Source organism: Nilaparvata lugens, chromosome X, assembly GCF_014356525.2.
Source record: "Nilaparvata lugens isolate BPH chromosome X, ASM1435652v1, whole genome shotgun sequence".
Lineage (NCBI taxonomy): Eukaryota > Metazoa > Arthropoda > Insecta > Hemiptera > Delphacidae > Nilaparvata > Nilaparvata lugens.
The window spans coordinates 127,723-146,787 of NC_052518.1; the positions used below are offsets into that span (position 1 = coordinate 127,723).

The 19,065-nt window shown below is 32.8% G+C and overlaps 1 protein-coding gene across 2 annotated transcripts in view; it reads left to right on the top strand.

Annotated features, from left to right (window-relative positions):
- Positions 1 to 649: 649 nt before the first annotated feature.
- The window catches only part of LOC111050603 (mucolipin-3), a 41,306-nt gene continuing 22,890 nt past the window's right edge, over positions 650 to 19,065 (top strand). For both annotated transcript variants that reach the window (XM_039442186.1, XM_039442187.1), the window contains exons 1-9: positions 650 to 1,080; positions 3,571 to 3,767; positions 4,099 to 4,290; positions 6,296 to 6,446; positions 7,881 to 8,068; positions 8,436 to 8,532; positions 11,087 to 11,205; positions 14,769 to 14,918; positions 17,117 to 17,224. In XM_039442186.1, the coding sequence (XP_039298120.1) occupies positions 1,023 to 1,080; positions 3,571 to 3,767; positions 4,099 to 4,290; positions 6,296 to 6,446; positions 7,881 to 8,068; positions 8,436 to 8,532; positions 11,087 to 11,205; positions 14,769 to 14,918; positions 17,117 to 17,224 (1,260 nt within the window). In that variant the 5' untranslated portion in view covers positions 650 to 1,022. The remainder of the gene's footprint in view (positions 1,081 to 3,570; positions 3,768 to 4,098; positions 4,291 to 6,295; positions 6,447 to 7,880; positions 8,069 to 8,435; positions 8,533 to 11,086; positions 11,206 to 14,768; positions 14,919 to 17,116; positions 17,225 to 19,065) is intronic.

The following is a 19,065-nucleotide window of genomic DNA, read 5'->3' on the forward strand; positions in this document are numbered from 1 at the left end:
TGAATACTTGACACTGATTTAGCCATGGAGGTAGGAAGGAGTCCTTCCCACCTCCATGGATTTAACAGACGGATGCATGCATACAGCCGTCCGTTTGTGTGCTTGCAGACGTTTTATTTTTTCTCAATCTGTTCGCCATTAAGCCCATCACATTCTGCCATTAGAAGTGGTAGGTTGGGGTTTGAGTTTAGGATAACAATATTCGGAATTATTTTTAATTGGGTATTCTATTATTGTAGTTGACAAAATGCTCGTCTATCTATAGTCTGTTCAAAATTATTTTTGACTTGGGATGGACATGTGCAGCAGAGAAGGAATACAACGGCGGCGATGTTGCCGGCCAGCGTTCTCTAATTTCTAGTGAGTACTGTATTCAAGCGCTCATGTTAAACTTACGAAGTTCTCTGCAAGCCATTACTGTAATTTGTTGAACCCTCTACATTCCCCTGCGTCGCATATTCCTCAAAGGCAAAAATAATTTTGTATGGATTATAGTCGATTTCAAGGTCTATAGAATGATCTATCTATAGCCTATATAGATCTTTATTGCTTTGAGTGGTGAGCTATATAGTGCAAGACCAACTAGATATCCATAACCAGTTGATCAGTATATATATCCAGTTGGTCTTGGCTAGTGAGAATCAGAATCAGCTGTTCAGTTTTCAAAGACGCAGAAACTAATTCGTTTCGTATTTCATCTTAATCTTAATCACAAAAATTCTTTGTTGATACGGGTGGAGATTGTTCATTGTGATAACCCTAAATCATGTCTTGTCCTTTCAAGAATTGAGTTGATTAGGAAGTGAGAAGTGATTGAAGTCATTTAGTCCCTCATGCATATATCATTATCCTCTAGATGTGATATTGAAGTAACTGAAGTATTTTTTTTAATTTTACCAAAGTAAAGTATGCTATTTGAGTCTAGTGACAGTTTTGAGTAGGTAACCGTTCATATTTGATCTCGGGAAAACAACCAAGCTATTTCTTCAAGACTGCTATATTCCACTTTTTCCTAATTTAACATGGTGGGTGATGATAATTTCGAGGGCTGGACATCCTCTTCTAGAAATGGCGATGATGGTGAGTAAATTGTCGGTAATACTGAAGCAAAGATTTTTAAGGCCAGTTTCGAGTCTCATTCAATTGCAACGCTTATTTATTTAAAAACTACAATGTGGGAGCTTAGATGAAACTCCAAAAAATTTCTTCCCATTCAAACAATTAAAAAAAATCTCATTCAAAAGTGCGAGTAGCCTATTTGAACTTTTCGTTATTTGTGTTGATTATATAAAATTATCAACACATCTCAAATACAGTAATATTAACATATTGCCATTCAAAAGCCAAAATCTAACCTCCCTGAATTTCCTTCAACCTCTAAAACCTAAATAAATAGAACCTTATAGGTTATGTTCATACACTAGACTAATCGTTTTGAGGCCCAAATTGTATGAATATTGGAATATTATTCCATTTTAAGTTAAGTTACATAAAGCAATGAAAAACACAAAGGTATGGAATTATCTGATATTTTTGTTCGCCCATTCGCCGATATAGCCTACCGTACGTTCTTATTGCAATGCATGTACAATACCTATATTTTAATTTTCTCTTTTGTAGTATAAGATTGGTAAAGTCACTCCTTAAAACAATACAATTTATTCAGATAGGAATAAACTCTTTGCTACAATGAGGTCCACGTTATAATGGCATTGGAGAAGGATAGGATATAAGCGTTGCCAATTCTCTGTCTTGTCACTGCTTTCGGGGTCGCAGAGTATCGCCAGGCCTTAAAACCACCATAACCGAAAAAATTGGGCTATTTCGTCAAACTGGGACGACGACAAACTAGGTCGCCTCACGCACACGACAAGCTTGGTTTACTCGCGGAAATCCACGCTTTCAAAAAATAATCAATATAAATAATAATTTAATTTCAATATAATATTAACGTTTGTATAAGTAATAAATAGTATTCCATTTTATTCTTCGAGTAACTGGTCAAGCAGTCAACGGTTCTGTCAATAGAATTTTTCTATTGAGTAGAGCCAGGGTGATTATCACTAATAACTATAAAATAGATAACCCAAATTGACCACCTTCTCTGATCTGAGCCTATAAATATCTTAGTTTTGTTTCCAATACAGTTAGATACTAGAAGGAGATTTAAGAAAACATGATATTAACATTATGTTTTCATAAATTTATTGATTCCCTGAATATGATGGAATTCCCCAATTTAAGAATATTACTAAAACTAATGATAACCCCTATAATGAACACTTTTAATAGGCCTATTTACTTTTCAGCCTTTTTAATGTTACTACAAACTAAGAGGAATGAATACAGGTTGAGTACTGCCAAAAAATGATAGATGTAAAAAAGGAATAGACCCAGCTTGTCTTTCACTGTTCCACTTTGGTAGCGTCCGTAAAAACTGACCATTTTTTTGGTAAGTGGCGGATATCAGATGGAACTCTGGCGACCCCTGCTTTCTATAGAGGATATATGATACCGGTACATATTTAATGTAGAATTACATATAATAACGAAGCAGTGTGTGATTACATAACCTTATCTTTTGGACAACATTAACATTACATTAGCATTAACATTTTATCTAAATTTTTGGAGAGAAATAGTACAGGCTCAGCCTAGTTTTTCCTCCAATGTCATAATTGTAGACTATTATGATTATAGTATTTTATACAATAAATGAATAAAAAATGAATGTAATATTAACTGTTCTTTCTTGTTTAAACTGATCAATTAGATTTTCTTTTTCAAGAAAATATAGGTGTTCAATGATTAAATGATAAATTGTCATAATGCGATTTAATATTTTGTTGATTAATAGAAATTTTTAGCCAGAATGGAAAATAATTTCCCTCCCCTCAGGCATTCAGGCTTAGGCCTACAGCCCCGGATACTAAAGGTTACCGAAACAAAATGAATAATGAAAACCCCCTCACCATTACCTCCACCTTCCAAGGAGCTCTATTCCATCCTATTTTGGGCTATTTTGAGTCACTATTCAAGACCGGAACAAATCTCAAAAGTGACACTCAAGTACTTTATGTCCCCTGACAAACAATACCCCTAAAAATGCACTTTCAAAACTACCTGCCATTAACTGCTGTAGCACAGTCATAATGTGACGTATTGCGGTATGTGCCTGGTATATACTATAGTGAGGTTCATGTTATAATTATAATGACAGAATTCGATTAACATTGGTGTTGCTACCCTTTTCTATCATTCGACAGAGCAGATAGCTCTTTCCCTTCCTACCTCCAGAATCGTGTTTTAACAATGTGGAAATATGATTAATTGACAAAATACTATCCTCAAATTAATGAAATTTATCATTTAATCACTGAAAAAATATATTTTTTAAGAATAAAACATAATTGATTATTTTAAACGAGAATGAACAGATATTTCGGTAGCTATCCTCTAGTGACAAGGCAGAGAATCGGTAACGATGTTTTGCTTTCTTTCTCTACTGCCATTATAACGTGGACCTTCTTCTTCTATACGGTTTTTTTATTGCATTTCTTTTTCATCTAGAAACACAATCTTTAGTGATGAACCCAGAGACCCAATCATCGCCGGCTCAAGAAAACTGCATTAGCCTGTTGGAAATCGAGATGCGTAGAAAGTTGAAATTTTTCTTCATGAATCCAGTTGAGAAATGGCAAGCGAAACGAAGATTTCCTTACAAGTTCCTTGTTCAAGTAGTCAAGATCGTTCTTGTTACCATTCAGGTAAGTCGAATATTTATCTATAGCTTCAAAACACTAATTGGAAGCAGCAAATTATATTTAATTCATAATTATACGTACTTAACTTCGAAAATACATCAAAGGTATAACTTGAAAATTTGTTCAACCAACAAGAATGTGAATTTAAACTGATCATAGAAGATTATATCAAAACGCAATAAAAGTGATCAAGTACTCTTTTATTTTATTACAACAAAACTAGTTTTATCTCTTCAAGAACATTTATTCTACTACTTTGTATTCTAATATGCACTCTACTCTGTTGTGTATAGAAGCAGTTTGAAAATGGTAAATATTTGTTTTTTGTTTCCAGCTGTGTCTTTTCGCGCACAATAGATACAACCATGTTACCTACACAGGCAATAACCGTATCACGTTCTCACACTTATTTTTGAAAGGGTGGGATCCCACTAGAGAAGTGTCATCCTATCCTCCAGCATTGGGTCCTTTGGCTATATACGACAAACAAACTTTCTATCAAACTTTGGATTACGCTGTTGTTGGTGTAAGTATCACACCATAGAGCAAAGATTGCATAAGAACGTATCCCATGGCGTTTATGTTCAAAATTTCAATTTTACTCAATCCTAGTAGTTATTTTTGGAGAAGCTATGTGACGCTGGTAGTATCTCATGCTGTGCCGTTCATATACTTTTAACAGTTATAATGGACAGTAGGAGACTGTAATCGGCTTGAAATTTGAAACTTACCGTAAAAAAACTATACCATCGGATATATTCTTATGCTATCTTTTCTCCATGGTATCACTATCATATCATTATTAAATTCATATTCTCCGTTATCCAATTGTCGCTATGGTTAGGTCCACGTTATAATGGCAGTATTTGATTAACATGTTGCTATCCTTGTCTATCACTTGACAAAGAATATCCTTTCGTAACTCCGCAACTTTTCCAGATCGAAATACGATCAATTAACAAAATATTATTAAATCTCAATTATGAACATTCATAATTCAATCATTGGAAAGTATATTTTCTTAAAAAATAAAATAAAATTGATTATTCTAAACAAGAATGAACAGTTAATATTACATCAGATATACTGGTATCAGGTATGTGCTCCTTCTGGCCATTATAACGTGCACCTCACTATAGAAAAAAAACAATTTATTCATAGAAATCTGGTTTTAATAACACATGTGGATGTCTACTAAAAATTATTGTTAGAACACTTTGGCATTGGCTACGCTACAAACGTTCGAAAAGTCCAACTAAATACTTGTATTATAGTATATTTCGCACCTAGAGCAGAAAATGAGATTTTTCCGGCTCGAAATCTGTTTTGAGAAAGATTGAGAGCCGGAAAAACATTTTTGCCCGTGGTGCAAACGCTATTTTTCGCCACCCACAAAAATAAACAATATATATAAAATAATAATAATTGTTTAGTAAGCACTTCCGAAAGCAGAAGTGGAAGGCCATAGCTCTAGCAAATCTGAAGTAATCTGAATATCAGGAAATTGTCCAAGTATTTTTATTTTTCATTCTGATTTGTCTAAATAACCTAAAAGATTATGTTCAATTATGTGGGAGGTTGAGTTTATACTTTTTTATTCTTTCAAATGACAATAAGATGATATTATTATAAATGTTTTAATTATTGAATAATAAACTCAAATAATGAAAAGTTTTTTGATCAGCTGTTTTAGCACACTTGAAATTTAGCGGCCGGAAAGGGTACTCTTTCCGGCCTAGGCCGGAAAGAAACCTGTTCTGACGTCAGACGATAGTCGTCTGCAAACAATGTCTTTCAGATCTACGTAGGGACTGGAAAACAGCTGCTTTCTGTGCAGTGTGGCGAAAATATTTTAGCTCTAGCAAATCTGAGGTAATCTGAATATCAGGAAATTGTCCAAGTATTTTTATTTTTCATTCTGATTTGTCTAAATAACCTAAAAGATTATGTTCAATTATGTGGGAGGTTGAGTTTATACTTTTTTATTCTTTCAAATGACAATAAGATGATATTATTATAAATGTTTTAATTATTGAATAATAAACTCAAATAATGAAAAGTTTTTTGATCAGCTGTTTTAGCACACTTGAAATTTAGCGGCCGGAAAGGGTACTCTTTCCGGCCTAGGCCGGAAAGAAACCTGTTCTGACGTCAGACGATAGTCGTCTGCAAACAATGTCTTTCAGATCTACGTAGGGACTGGAAAACAGCTGCTTTCTGTGCAGTGTGGCGAAAATATTTTATTGTAATTTTTACTATTTGTTTGTAATTAATTATAATCGTATGATTGACAAAATAAATTTGAATTTTTGTATAATTATTATTGAATAATTATTACTTCAATTCATTTCCATCTGTTGTTTTTGTGATTTTTAGTAGTCGACAGTGATTTTCAAGACCGGAGCGCCACTTTTATCTAATTAACTAAACTTTATTAGGTGTCTGTGGCATTGTCTCAATGTTTTCAGTGCTTATTCAATCAAAAACAAGCATCGATTATAACTATTGTAATACAAATTCTAAATTTTCAGTATGCGAATCTTTACAACGCTATGGGGCCATATTCGTATGCGAGTGAAGATAACCATCTTACACCACCCGTTTTGTGCTTCTTTCACTACAAAGTCGGTGATATCTTTCCATTTAATGAAAGCTACATTTTCAACAGTGATATAATAGAGTGTAAGTATTTATTGATGTAAAACTTCATATTTCTTTTAGTTGGTTGAATTGTAATTCTTCTGAAGGAAAACACCAGAATATTGTTTAATATCATGTATTTATTGAAAAAATTAAACTGGAAATAGTAGAAATACAGAAATAAATAAGGAGTGAGAAGAAAGCAGTGCACTTATCCCCATGGGGAGTAGAAGAATGACGGGAAGTCGAGTAATGATATAAAAACAGAATATAAAGTTTAAATTGTATGATTTGACAATTTGGTCTTGATGACACCATAAGTATAGGAACATGTATGAAATTTTTCAATAAATTCGTAAAATTAGAAAATATTCCAGTTTTTTCATCATGAATTAGTATCATTGTATCAAGTCCACTACGTGTGACTGTGGGTTATTGCAGCGAGTGGAGCAGTACAGGTACCTTGGCGTCCTGATTGACCACAAATTAAGCTGGGCTCCACAAGCTATTTGACTGAAGCAGCGAGTGCGCAAAATGATGCGCAAATGCCTTCAGACAGCTAAGAGAGGTCCTCCCTCTACATCAACTGCTGGTGGCGTACTACGCATATATCTAGTCAGTTCTTATCTATGGTATCATAGCTTGGGGTGGAGCCTCCTCGTTTGCCTTGGAGCCGGTGGCGGTGGCACAGCGAGCAGTCATCAAGACATGTCTCAGGCGAGACTATCGCTACCCATCTAATCTTGTTTACCAAGGGTTTTTGTATCTCCGATGTTTTGTTGTTCATTTTTTCTTCGCTGCTCTATTTGAGGTTGAACTATTCTTGTAACATTGTAGCCTAATTTTCTAATTGCTTTTTGTTTGTATTGATTGTTTATTTTATGTTGGAAGCCTCTCGTGGCAAAGCATGCATGATGAACTAGTGTGTGTGTATGCTAAGCATGCATGTCTTTCGTTAGTGGCCAGCCGAAGATGAACAGTTGGCACCAGAGTTCACTCCTCAGTATAACATAAATATAAATAAATGCACACTATAGTGCGATTAAAATGGACCAATATATAGTGGAGAAATATGCAAGGAAAGCGTCGCCAATTCTAGGTCGTAGACCTCACTATACAATAAAAGACTAGAATAATAAAACAATATTGAAACGTGGAGTACCCTTTATTATTTAAAATATTACAACGACTAGTTTCAACCGTAGGTCATTTTCAAGTTGAAATGTGGAAAATAAATAAATCTTTATTTTTTTAATGAAAGACTAGATATCTCTATTGTTTTCTATGTCGTAGCTAATTGATACCCAATCATCGTTTAGACCATATCGATATGGAACGAATGGAATAATGATAATCATCACAAATATATAAAATATGGAAAAATGAAAACTTTCATCTCATCACTAGACCTTCAAATTCATACAAAATAAATTCAATGATAAAACGTGAACTTATCTATATGTTTTCTATTTTCAGCCTGTTTGAACGTAAGTATAACTGAAAATATCACTGACTTCTCGAGCCAGAAGTATATGCAGATGCAAAACTACACCATTGCTTTTCCTGCTCTGATAAAAGCTGATTTGAGATTCTCATTAAAAACCGTTAATTACAAAAATGCCGGACCAATGACCCCGTCTGAATGCTATCAATTTGATGTTAAGGTAAGAGATATTTTTTATCAATCTTGAATGTGGATTAAATAAAATAATTTGCCATTAGCTCATTTCGTAGTATTTTATTTGCGGATACTTTATCAGAATACTTGAAGTATCGATTTACTATTCAATTTACAATCCAAAACAAAAAAAAACAGAGATATCAAGTCCAAAAATACTTCTAAAATTAATTAAATCAATTACAAACAATGATAAAAGTCGAAACTTTATAGTTATGTAACATTCAAATAATAACAAGACAGAACTAGAATGTTATGTGTATCTTTAATATAGCTTTCCATTTTATTTTTACAAATAATTTTCATTTTCAAATTAATCTTTAATATTTAAAAAAAATCCTTATATTTTTCAGATTTTATTTGATAATCAAAATATGGATGGTCAAATGCTGCTGTCCTTAGATGTTTTCCCAATCAGATTACAGTGCATTGGAGATATAAAATATATTGGTGAGTTTATTTTATGTTTTATTACTTTACTATTCTAGTACTATAATATTGAATTTTTAGGTAATGTTCTAATTCCATTAAAAACATCAGTAAAGATTGGTAGATGTTGAATTTTGCTTGATATAACATCATTATTAATATGATATTACACTGTAATGGGGTAATTATTTATTGGTAATTTTGGGGTTATATTATGTATGGTATTGAGCTGGTATTTTAGGGTTGTGAGAACAACCCTAAACATTATGGTAACAATTTATAATGGGTCGCTTGGCTTGCGAGAGGTTAAATTGATCTAACTCTATAACTCATGAGAAAGGAACTATATTTTAAAAGAATAAACAAAACAGATTATATTTTGGAGAACTAAGTATAAGTAATCGATTTAATTGAATTGTAACTCAAAATGAAATTGGAAACTTAAATAAAATAATATTATAAAAAACTTTTTAAACAAACAATAGTATAATTACAGGGTTTGCCTTCAATAAAAAAGGATGAATAATATATAATAATAAAATTGATAATATTAGCAACTCACTGAACCAGGAAAATGGTGTCTCAGAACAGAGGGGTAGAGCCGGGCCCGATTATCTGCTGTAGATAGTTGCAGGTCCCGTCTTCGTAACCGACTGCCAGAGGCATACATTTTTCAGTCCAATTTTACTTGTCATGAATTTTCACCGTCGTCGACACTTTTAATTTTTTAAACAATGGATGCTCTCGGATTGTGAAAATTCATGTCAAACAATCGGCTACATTACAACACATATTAATAATATCCAAAATCTTGCTTGTATCACATCAGTGTGAAAAAAGCAAATATTGTCTACCATTTAGACCAGAAGAATTTACTTGAATGATATTTCCTGCATACGTGCCGTACCTATAATGGAAATATTATTTTATTAGCATTGGTGTTGCTATCCTTGTCCATGATTCGACAATGCAGATAGCGCTATCCTTCGCAACGTTGCCACATCGCTTTTCTAAAAATCTAGAAATATAATTAATTAAGAAAATATTCCATCTCATGATTGAAAACTTATCATAAGATCATTGAAAAAATCTAGAAATCCAATTAATTAAGAAAATATTCCATCTCATGATTGAAAACTTATCATAAGATCATTGAAAAAATCTAGAAATCTAATTAGTTAAGAAAATATTCCATCTCATGATTGAAAACTTATTTATAAGATCATTGAAAAAATATTTTTTCTTGACGAATAAAATATAATTTATTATTTTTGAGAAAAATCAACAGTTAATATTGCTTCATATATACCGGTATCAGCTATATTCTAGGCAGTGGCAGAATAATAATAATTGCCTCATTAAGGGTGGAGTTTAGGACTCTAGGTCCTCTCTGCCACACAACCCCAATCTGCAGACCGAGAATCGGCAACATTGTTTCCTATCTTTCACCACTGCGATTATATCGTGGACCTCACTATAGTATCACAAATTTTTTTTGTGAAAATAAGTTGGATTTTCATTTACTAACAGTGAGTTAGGCTAGTTTCACACTCATTCGGTTCGTTTCGTTTTCGGCAAATTCCGATGTGTGAAACGGTAATTAGGTACCGAATAGAAACCGCATAGAACCGAACGCCCACTTGACTCTAATAAATTCCATCAGGTTTCAATTCGTTGCTAGCGACAGGCTATTTTCACACACTTTCGGTTCGTTTCGTTTTCGGCAAATTCCGATAAGTATGAAACGATGATTCGGTTTGAATTCGGTACCGAATAGCAACCGCATAGCACCGAACGCCCCCTCGACACGAATAGGTTTCATCATATTCGAATTCGTTGCTAGGGAAACAAGAAAAAACAAAGTCTTTAACACACGCTTGCCTTTTTTGTTTTTATTTTAACCTGATATCGTGATTATCTGTTTCAAAATTTTCCAAGTCCAAATCATATGGTCAATTCATTTCTGTTAGTTCACAGGAACATTTTTTTCTCATGAATATTTTGCTAGAAAAATATGAAAGATATAAATTAAAACTCAGGAGGAATTTTTATTTTTAAATTTTTCATGAATATCACATGATTTCATCAATGGAGAGAAGAGATGAAGTTTATATAATATGTGTCAAAACAAGGAACAAATTTTCAATTTAAAAAAATAATCTCCCCGTACATCCAAAATTAACATAATCAAAAAGAAACTATTCAAATAATTCACAATTTTTAATTAACTTTAAAATCTTGTTGTTCAATAAATAACATCTTACAATTTAACACCAGCTGTTATATTTAAATATTACAGCATGAGCTGTGAAAATCCAAACACAGCAGCTGTGTTTGAGAAGAAAATACCTAATTAGAACCGTACGAATTAAAACCTGACATGTATGAAAGCCTCATTCGTTTTCGGTAACGAACCGAACCGAATGAAACCGAATGCGTGTGAAGCTAGCCTTAATGTTATGTATTGCATTATATCGCTTTGCAAAACTCTATTTGCGATAAAATTGTATGTGATATGGTTAAATCCACTCCATCCATTTCAATCTTTCAATGAAAATTTTTTTTTCCTTTAAAGATGGCAATAGACTCGACTACATACTAAGAACAATTCTCAACGTGCTGGTTATTATAGTTTGTGCGATATCTTTCGTGCTCTGCAGTCGCGCTATTATTAAAGCTCAACAGCTCAAAATGGTGAGTAAGAAAATTCAAATGTCTTTCAGTGTAAAGGAGAGTTTACATTTGTCAAGTTACCCGAATTCAAGTATTGTATACAAGGAATGTATTTTGCAAACTTGGAGTCAAGAACAGAAACTAGAATCCACTATAACAATGTAGACCCTTCTTGAATTGTTGTTGAATATGTTTGCCTTTTGGATTCAACATGAATCTTGATGGTACACTCCAACCTACTAATGGGAAAATTGGATTAAAACAATTGTCAGTCAATGTTTAAAATGTATAAAAACAACTAAATAGAAGAGTATGATGCAAGAAAATTATGAAAAGTTAGAAGAAAACTTTCAGATTAATTAGATCTTTTTACTTTATAATTATATACTTATGAGGTATGAATTCAAGTAAACTTGACTTGCAGTTTTCAAAATCGCTCATTCAACTTAACATTAAAAAACCTGACCAATGTGAACGCAGCTTAAAGGGTGGTAGGGCCTTTAGGAGGCCCACCCTATTTATTGTATAGTTATATACAGTTTTATTTACAACATGTTCATTATTCCCACATGAACAGATGTTTTATTATTTTATAATAGCAACACAATATTTAATTTCACGCCATACATTGCTAAATTTTACCTGATCCACTCTCAAATACGTTTCTAAAAACAGTTTTCACCTCGTTCTCTTTTAATATACATGGTGGGTGAAAAGTCCGAGAACGGCTTAATATCTCATACATAAAGGTAATTTGATGGTGGGTGTCATTGAGGATCCTGATCAAATTGAAAATTCTACTTTACTATGAGTTTAAAAATCTGGTCTGCCATCTTGGATCCGCCATATTGAATGCAACTTCATTTTTTTAAATGGGAAGGTGGTCATGCAATACATCATTTCGATACAAAATTTCAAGAAAAAATGAATGGTGGAAACCGCACATCGATATCTCAAACCGTTCAGAAGATATTCACATTATTAATCAGAAAATCTGGTGTGGTACACTCACACAACTTTCCTTGCTCATATTTGAAACTACGATCAGACTTCTGTATATGTGTATATATAATAATTGTTTTCAGAGTACTTTTTCCTTTGTGTAAATTGTGAAATTCGATGATTATTTTAGTCGTCATTTTTTTTAAAGTCGTCAAAACAGCTGTTCCACAGATGAAATAATATCTAACTATGTGTTCTTTTTATGAACTGCGCTACCTACCTACTTCATGCACGAGAAGGAGGTTACAAAGTCCATTTCTTAAGGATGGGGTGGACCCCCCATCAGTTTCCCAGAAAGGAGACTCATGCCAGTTGATAGAGCTTATGAATAACTATACAGGGTATGAATTTGAAAAAATCGGTCAAGTTATTTTCGAGAAAACCGTGAATAATATGGTTTTTTTAGTGATTATCCGCCATTTTTCTCAAGAATATTACGGAGCTCCTGCAATTTTCCCAGAAATGAGACTCATGTCAGTTGATAGGGCTTATGAATGGTATAAATTTGAAGAGAATCGTTAGAGCCGATTTCGAGAAAACCGTGAAAAACATGGTTTTTTAGTAATTATCCGCCATTTTGAATTCAATTTTATTGAATTTCTTATTGTGGGATCCTCATGGTATAAGGACCTCAAGTTTAAAATTTCAAGTCAATCGGTTGATTAGGAATGAAGTTATCGTGTCCACAGACATACACACATACACACACACACACACACACACACACACACACACACACACACACACACACACACACACATATATATATATATATATATATATATATATATATATATATATATATATATATACAAAAATCATGTTTTTGGACTCAGGGTACCTTGAAACGTATAGAAAACTTGAAATTAGGGTACCTTAATTTTTTTTGGAAAGGAATACTTTCCTTACCTATGGTAATAGGGCAAGGAAAGTAAAAATAAAGTTGCATTCAATATGGCGGACCAGATTTTTGAAGTCATATTAAAGTAGGATTTTCAATTTGAGTAGGATCCCCAATCATACCCACCATCAAATTACCTTTGTGTATGAGATATTAAGCCGTTCTCGGACTTTTTTCTCTCTTTTCTGCTTTGAATAGTATTGATTAATAATGTGAATATATTCTAAACTGTTTGTGATATCGATATGCGGTTTTCACCATTCTTTTTTCCATGGAATTTCGTATCGAAATCATGTATCGCATGACCACCTTCCTATTTAAAAAAATAAAGTTGCATTCAATATGGCGGATCCAAGATGGCGGACCAGATTTTTGAAGTCATAGTAAAGTAGTATTTTCAATTTGAGTTGGATCCCCAATCACACCCACCGTCAAATAACCTTTGTGTATGAGATATTAAGCCGTTCTCGGACTTTTCAACCACTCTGTAGATAATGTTAATGTTACATGCACAAATTTTGTAAAGTTGAAGTTTTCTATCCATTGCTCTGTCACTGCTTCTATAGTGAGGTCCACGTTTTAATAGCAGTATTTGATTAACATTGGTGTTGCATATCATTCCACAAAGCAGATAGCCACATCGTTGTTTATGTAGAAATATAATTCATTAGCAAAATGTTTAATCTCAATAAATTATGAACATTTTATTCAATCTTAATGTTAATGTTAATGTTACATCAGATATACTGGTTTCAGCTGTGTCTATAGTGAGGTCCACATTATAATGGCAGTGTACAATTGACAATACTGTTGCTGTCCTTTTCTATCATTCAACAAAACAGATAGCACTATCTCTCTCTCGCTTTGCAATGTTGTCTATTTGCCAGAATATTTTATATTTACTTTTGACAGTGACTGTACAAAACTGAACAAACAATTCTCAGCCGCCATTTTTTTTCTTCATTCTATCAAAATACTTGAGTACACCAGTCTTATAATTGATTTAGAATGTATTTTTGAAACAATGAAATAACTTTTAAATATTACCGTATGAGAAACACAAATTAAAATACCTGAAATGACATTTTAAAAGTTGATAACTAACCATCCTAGACTTCATCCATGCTTCAGTTTAGCCTACCCGAATATGTTAGACCTACTCGTACCGGTATAAATAATATTGAAACGTTATTTCAGAATTAATCCATTGAAATTACTCATTTTTAAATAGGATTTCTATTTTTTTTTTAAAAGAAATTTGGATAGAATACCTACCAAATAACTCAATTTCTGTTGTTTTGTAATTCAGATTGTGTTATCACAGCTTTTTAAATTAGCCGCCATTTCAGGTTTGTATAAAAATAAAAATCTGATCTCAGTTATGAGAGCAAATTTTTTAATCGAATTATGAAAAAATATATTTTCTTGATTAATTTGATTATTTTATCAAGGAAATGATAATTATTATTAGATTAAATTTAATGGGATGAATTGATTAACAGCTGTGTACACTCAGTGGCGAAATGGAGAGACTTGGCAACGTTTTCTCCTATCTTTCTGCACTACCATTATAACGTAGAACTTACTATATAATCTTGTTTTCCTCGGACAAGTGAGACGTTTTATTGATTGTGATTTCCACTTTCATCAACTACATTAAATTATTAGTAATTTTTTTCAGGAAACAGTGTATTTCTTCAGGGAATGTTACAAGAAGGAGCTGAGCGTAGAGGGTAGATTCGAATTCTGGAATTTATGGTACATCATGATAATTATCAATGATATGCTAATCATTATTGGTTCAACAATGAAGGAACAGATAGAACGCGAAGTAAGTTATTCCATGGAGAAACAATAGCGTAAGTAGATATCCCATGGTATAGGGCATTTATGTCGCAACTTTTACTGTTATCTCAACTCGATTACAATCGATTATTGTAGATTTTTACTGTTTTTTTTTTTGGGGTGAGAGTGTATGAACGGCACAATATGAGAGACTACCAGCGTAACACACCTTTTTGGGAAAGGAATACGTGGACTATCGGCTTGAGATAACAGTAAAAGTTGCGACATAAATGCCCTATACCATGGGATATCTACTTACGCTATTGTTTCTCTATGGTTATTCTTAACCAGAATATTATATTCTCAGGGAAATAGATGTTCTAATTCAAGAAAATGATTTCGGCATACTAGGCTTATAAATTTAGCACCTAGCATTATTATGAATACATTAATTAATTTAGCATTAATCAATAATTAGTTGAGCAGTTTTATTATGAGGCAATAGACCCGTGCTTTGCACTGGGGGAAACTTGGTGTTGTAAAATGCAATATCCTTATGTCCAGAGAACATAAAAAATATAATTATTTTGTTCAAAATTACGTGGATAATTATAATAAGATTTAGAAATTTCCAGCAAAAAATGGGTTTGATATGTCTGGAACCCGCAAACTTTGATTCATCAACCGCGCTCGCTACTAACTAAGCTAGATTAGATTAGATCAGATTTCTTTATTTATGTATGTTACAATATTTACTGGATTATACACTAATTTACATTAAATGACGATAATGCTAGTTATTCAACAAATTTCACAAAGTATAGATAATTAATCAATGAGAATAAATATATAATGCAATAATTAGAATAACGATAATATAATAATGTGATGTAACTTCATAAATCGGCGGTGTTTCAACAAATAATAATTGTCGATTCTCTTAGAAGGATATGAAATATCCTTTCCATTAACACACGACCGGGTTGTGATCAATTAGAGCTGTTGGGAATTATAACTCGAAGTAATGTTCAAATAAGAAACTCTACTTAAGTTAAAAACTAGTTGATTTGAATCTTGAAATTATGGGATGGATGAATGAATGAAATATAGAATAATAGTGAATACAATATTGCATTGATAATTAAAATTAGATAAATGAAACAAATGTTATAGGGTGTGATTTAATTAAAATTTTCAGAAATTGATTGAGTAATAAGGACAATACTAAAGAACAGAAAATCTTGAGATGGGAAGATGAATATGTATTATGTAGAATAAAGATGGGATGTGGAAAATGGATGAATGAATGAATGAAATATAGAATAATAGTGAATACAATATTGCATTGATAATTAAAATTAGATAAATGAAACAAATGTTATAGGGTGTGATTTAATTAAAATTTTCAGAAATTGATTGAGTAATAAGGACAATACTAAAGAACAGAAAATCTTGAGATGGGAAGATGAATATGTATTATGTAGAATAAAGATGGGGTGTGGAATATGGATGAATGAATGGAATGAATAATGGAAAGGAAGGGAGATTAGAATATTTGTCATGCAGTGCTCTAGGGTTGGACAGACTCAGTCATTTTCTCCATAAGATAATTTTTCAGAGACAGGATAAAGCCCGCTCGGCTCTCAATGCATCTAATAGAGTTGAGAAGTTTATTCCATTCACGACAAGCACTGAAAAGGAACGATTTGGAATAGATAGTGGTTCGATAATTAGGTATCCTGAGAGTATTTACACCAGTTCTAGTATGGGAAGCGTCCATACTCCTACCATCAGAGACAAATTTGAAATCATTTTTGAAATAGTTGAGATTGCCATATTATTTTAAAGTATCTCTAACAAGTTTTATTATTCTGAAACGTCTCTGATCGGGAAGCTTCAGGGTAGAACTAGCACGGAGTCACTTGGAGAAAGCCCTGTTTGGTTGGGCTTTTATAGTTACATCAACTTCACAATTTGAATAAATTTGTTTCAATTATTAAATTAGATTGAATTGATTAATAGCAATAAAATAACCCTATGTCCATCCTCGGTAAATTCATAATCTTCATGCAAAATGTCAATTTAATCAGTTCAGAAGTTCAACTCATACTGAATAACTCATTAAAAACTAAGGAATGCTAGAAAGCAATTTGTATTCTTCTCTTTTCTAGCTTTTTTCATTTTAGTCCTAATAGATTTTATTCTTTTGGATGGCTTTTTTTATTTCTACCTTGTTGTTTTCAGCAATTCGTTGGTGACCAATGGAATACTTGTAGTATGTTCTTGGGAACAGGCAACTTGCTTGTGTGGTTTGGTGTTCTCAGGTATTTGGGATTCTTTAAGACGTACAATGTAAGAATTTTTTACTATTACCTCATTCTTAGTAATAGCATTTATAGTATATAGTAGTAGCTATTTATTAGTCATAAATAAAATATTTAATATTTTGATTATGCATCCTCATGGTACTTTTTCAATATAGTTCTCTTAATGTAAGAATTTTTTACTATTACCTCATTCTTAGTAATAGCATTTATAGTATATAGTAGTAGCTATTTATTAGTCATAAATAAAATATTTAATATTTTGATTATGCATCCTCATGGTACTTTTTCAATATAGTTCTCTTAGAAATGCACTAAAACTACAAACATTACAGCTCTCACAATAAGCCTAATGCAATCACATTAAATGTGATAAAGTATTTTAATAGGGCTACTTTAATGGTTTATTCATTATTGAAAGTACTATAGTGAGGTCCACGTTATAATGGCAGTGTAGGAAGATAGAAGAAAACGGTTGCCAGATCTCAGCCTTGCCACCCAAACAGCTGATACTGATCACTATATCTGATGAATTTAACTGTTCATTATTGATGAAAATAGTTAATCATATTTTATTTGTCAAGAAATAGTATATTAAGCTACAAGCACAGAAAGTTATTGTTTACGGTTATCCGAATACTGTAAACACCTTTCTGAGAGAGTCGCGTACGATATTTTTCGCCACACTACAGGTATAGCTGATGCCAAAAAGTTGGGCGGTTTCGTGGGTCTCTTGTGCGTTCCAACAGCTGATTTTTTAATCAAAAGAGGCAATAAATAGATTAATTGCATCAGCTGTGAGTAGGTTACACCATGAAGCCGCCTAACTTTTTGGCATCAGCTATATAAGAATAATAAATTGAATAAGAATGTTTTATGTGGGGGGGGGGAACTTTGATGTCTCATATCTCAAGAATCAGACGTCGTAGGGTACTCAAAGTGGGGTGGAAATTTCCGATCTCACCCTCCTGAACACAATGCACCATATGGCACAGTTGTCCAAACACATTTTCAAAAAAGTTGGAATAGCAGTCTCACCTTTCTTAGTTCCATGTTAGCGGCCGGAAAGGGTACTCTTAGCGGCCTTAGCCGGAAAGAAACGTGTTCTGACGTCAGACGAGAGTCGTTTGCAAACAATGTCTTTCAGATCTACGTAGGGACTGGAAAACAGCTGCTTTCTGTGCAGTGTGGCGAAAATATATTTTTTAGAGATGTTATAATAAATTTTCACGATTGAGACTAAATATTTTGTCAATTAGTTGAATTTCTACATTGTTGATAAACGATGTGGCAACATCGCAAAGCGTGAAACACTGCCATTATAACGTGGTCCTCACTATAATAACCATTTAACTTTCCTTGTCCTATTACCATATGTAAGGAAAGAATTGCTTTCCAAAAAAATTAAGTTAGCCTAATTTCAAGTTGTCTATATGTTTCAAGGTTCCCTGAGTCCAAAAATATGATTTTTGAGTGTTGGTCTGTGTGTGGGTGTGTATATGTATTGGTGTGTGTATGTGTGTGAACACGATAACTCCATTCCTAATTTACCGATTGACTTGAAATTTTAAACTTAAGGTCCTTATACCATGAGGATCCAACATTAAGAAATTCAATTCAAAATAACGGAAAAAATGGCGGATGATGACTAAAAAACCATGTTTTTCACGGTTCTCTCGAAAACGGCTCTAACGATTTTCTTCAAATTTATACCCTGGATAGCTATTTATAAGCCCTATCAACTGACATGAGTCTTATTTCTGGGAAAATTGCAGGAGCTCCGTAATATTCTTGAGAAAAATGGCGGATAATCACTAAAAAACCATGTTATTCACGGTTTTCTCGAAAACGGCTCTAACGATTTTCTTC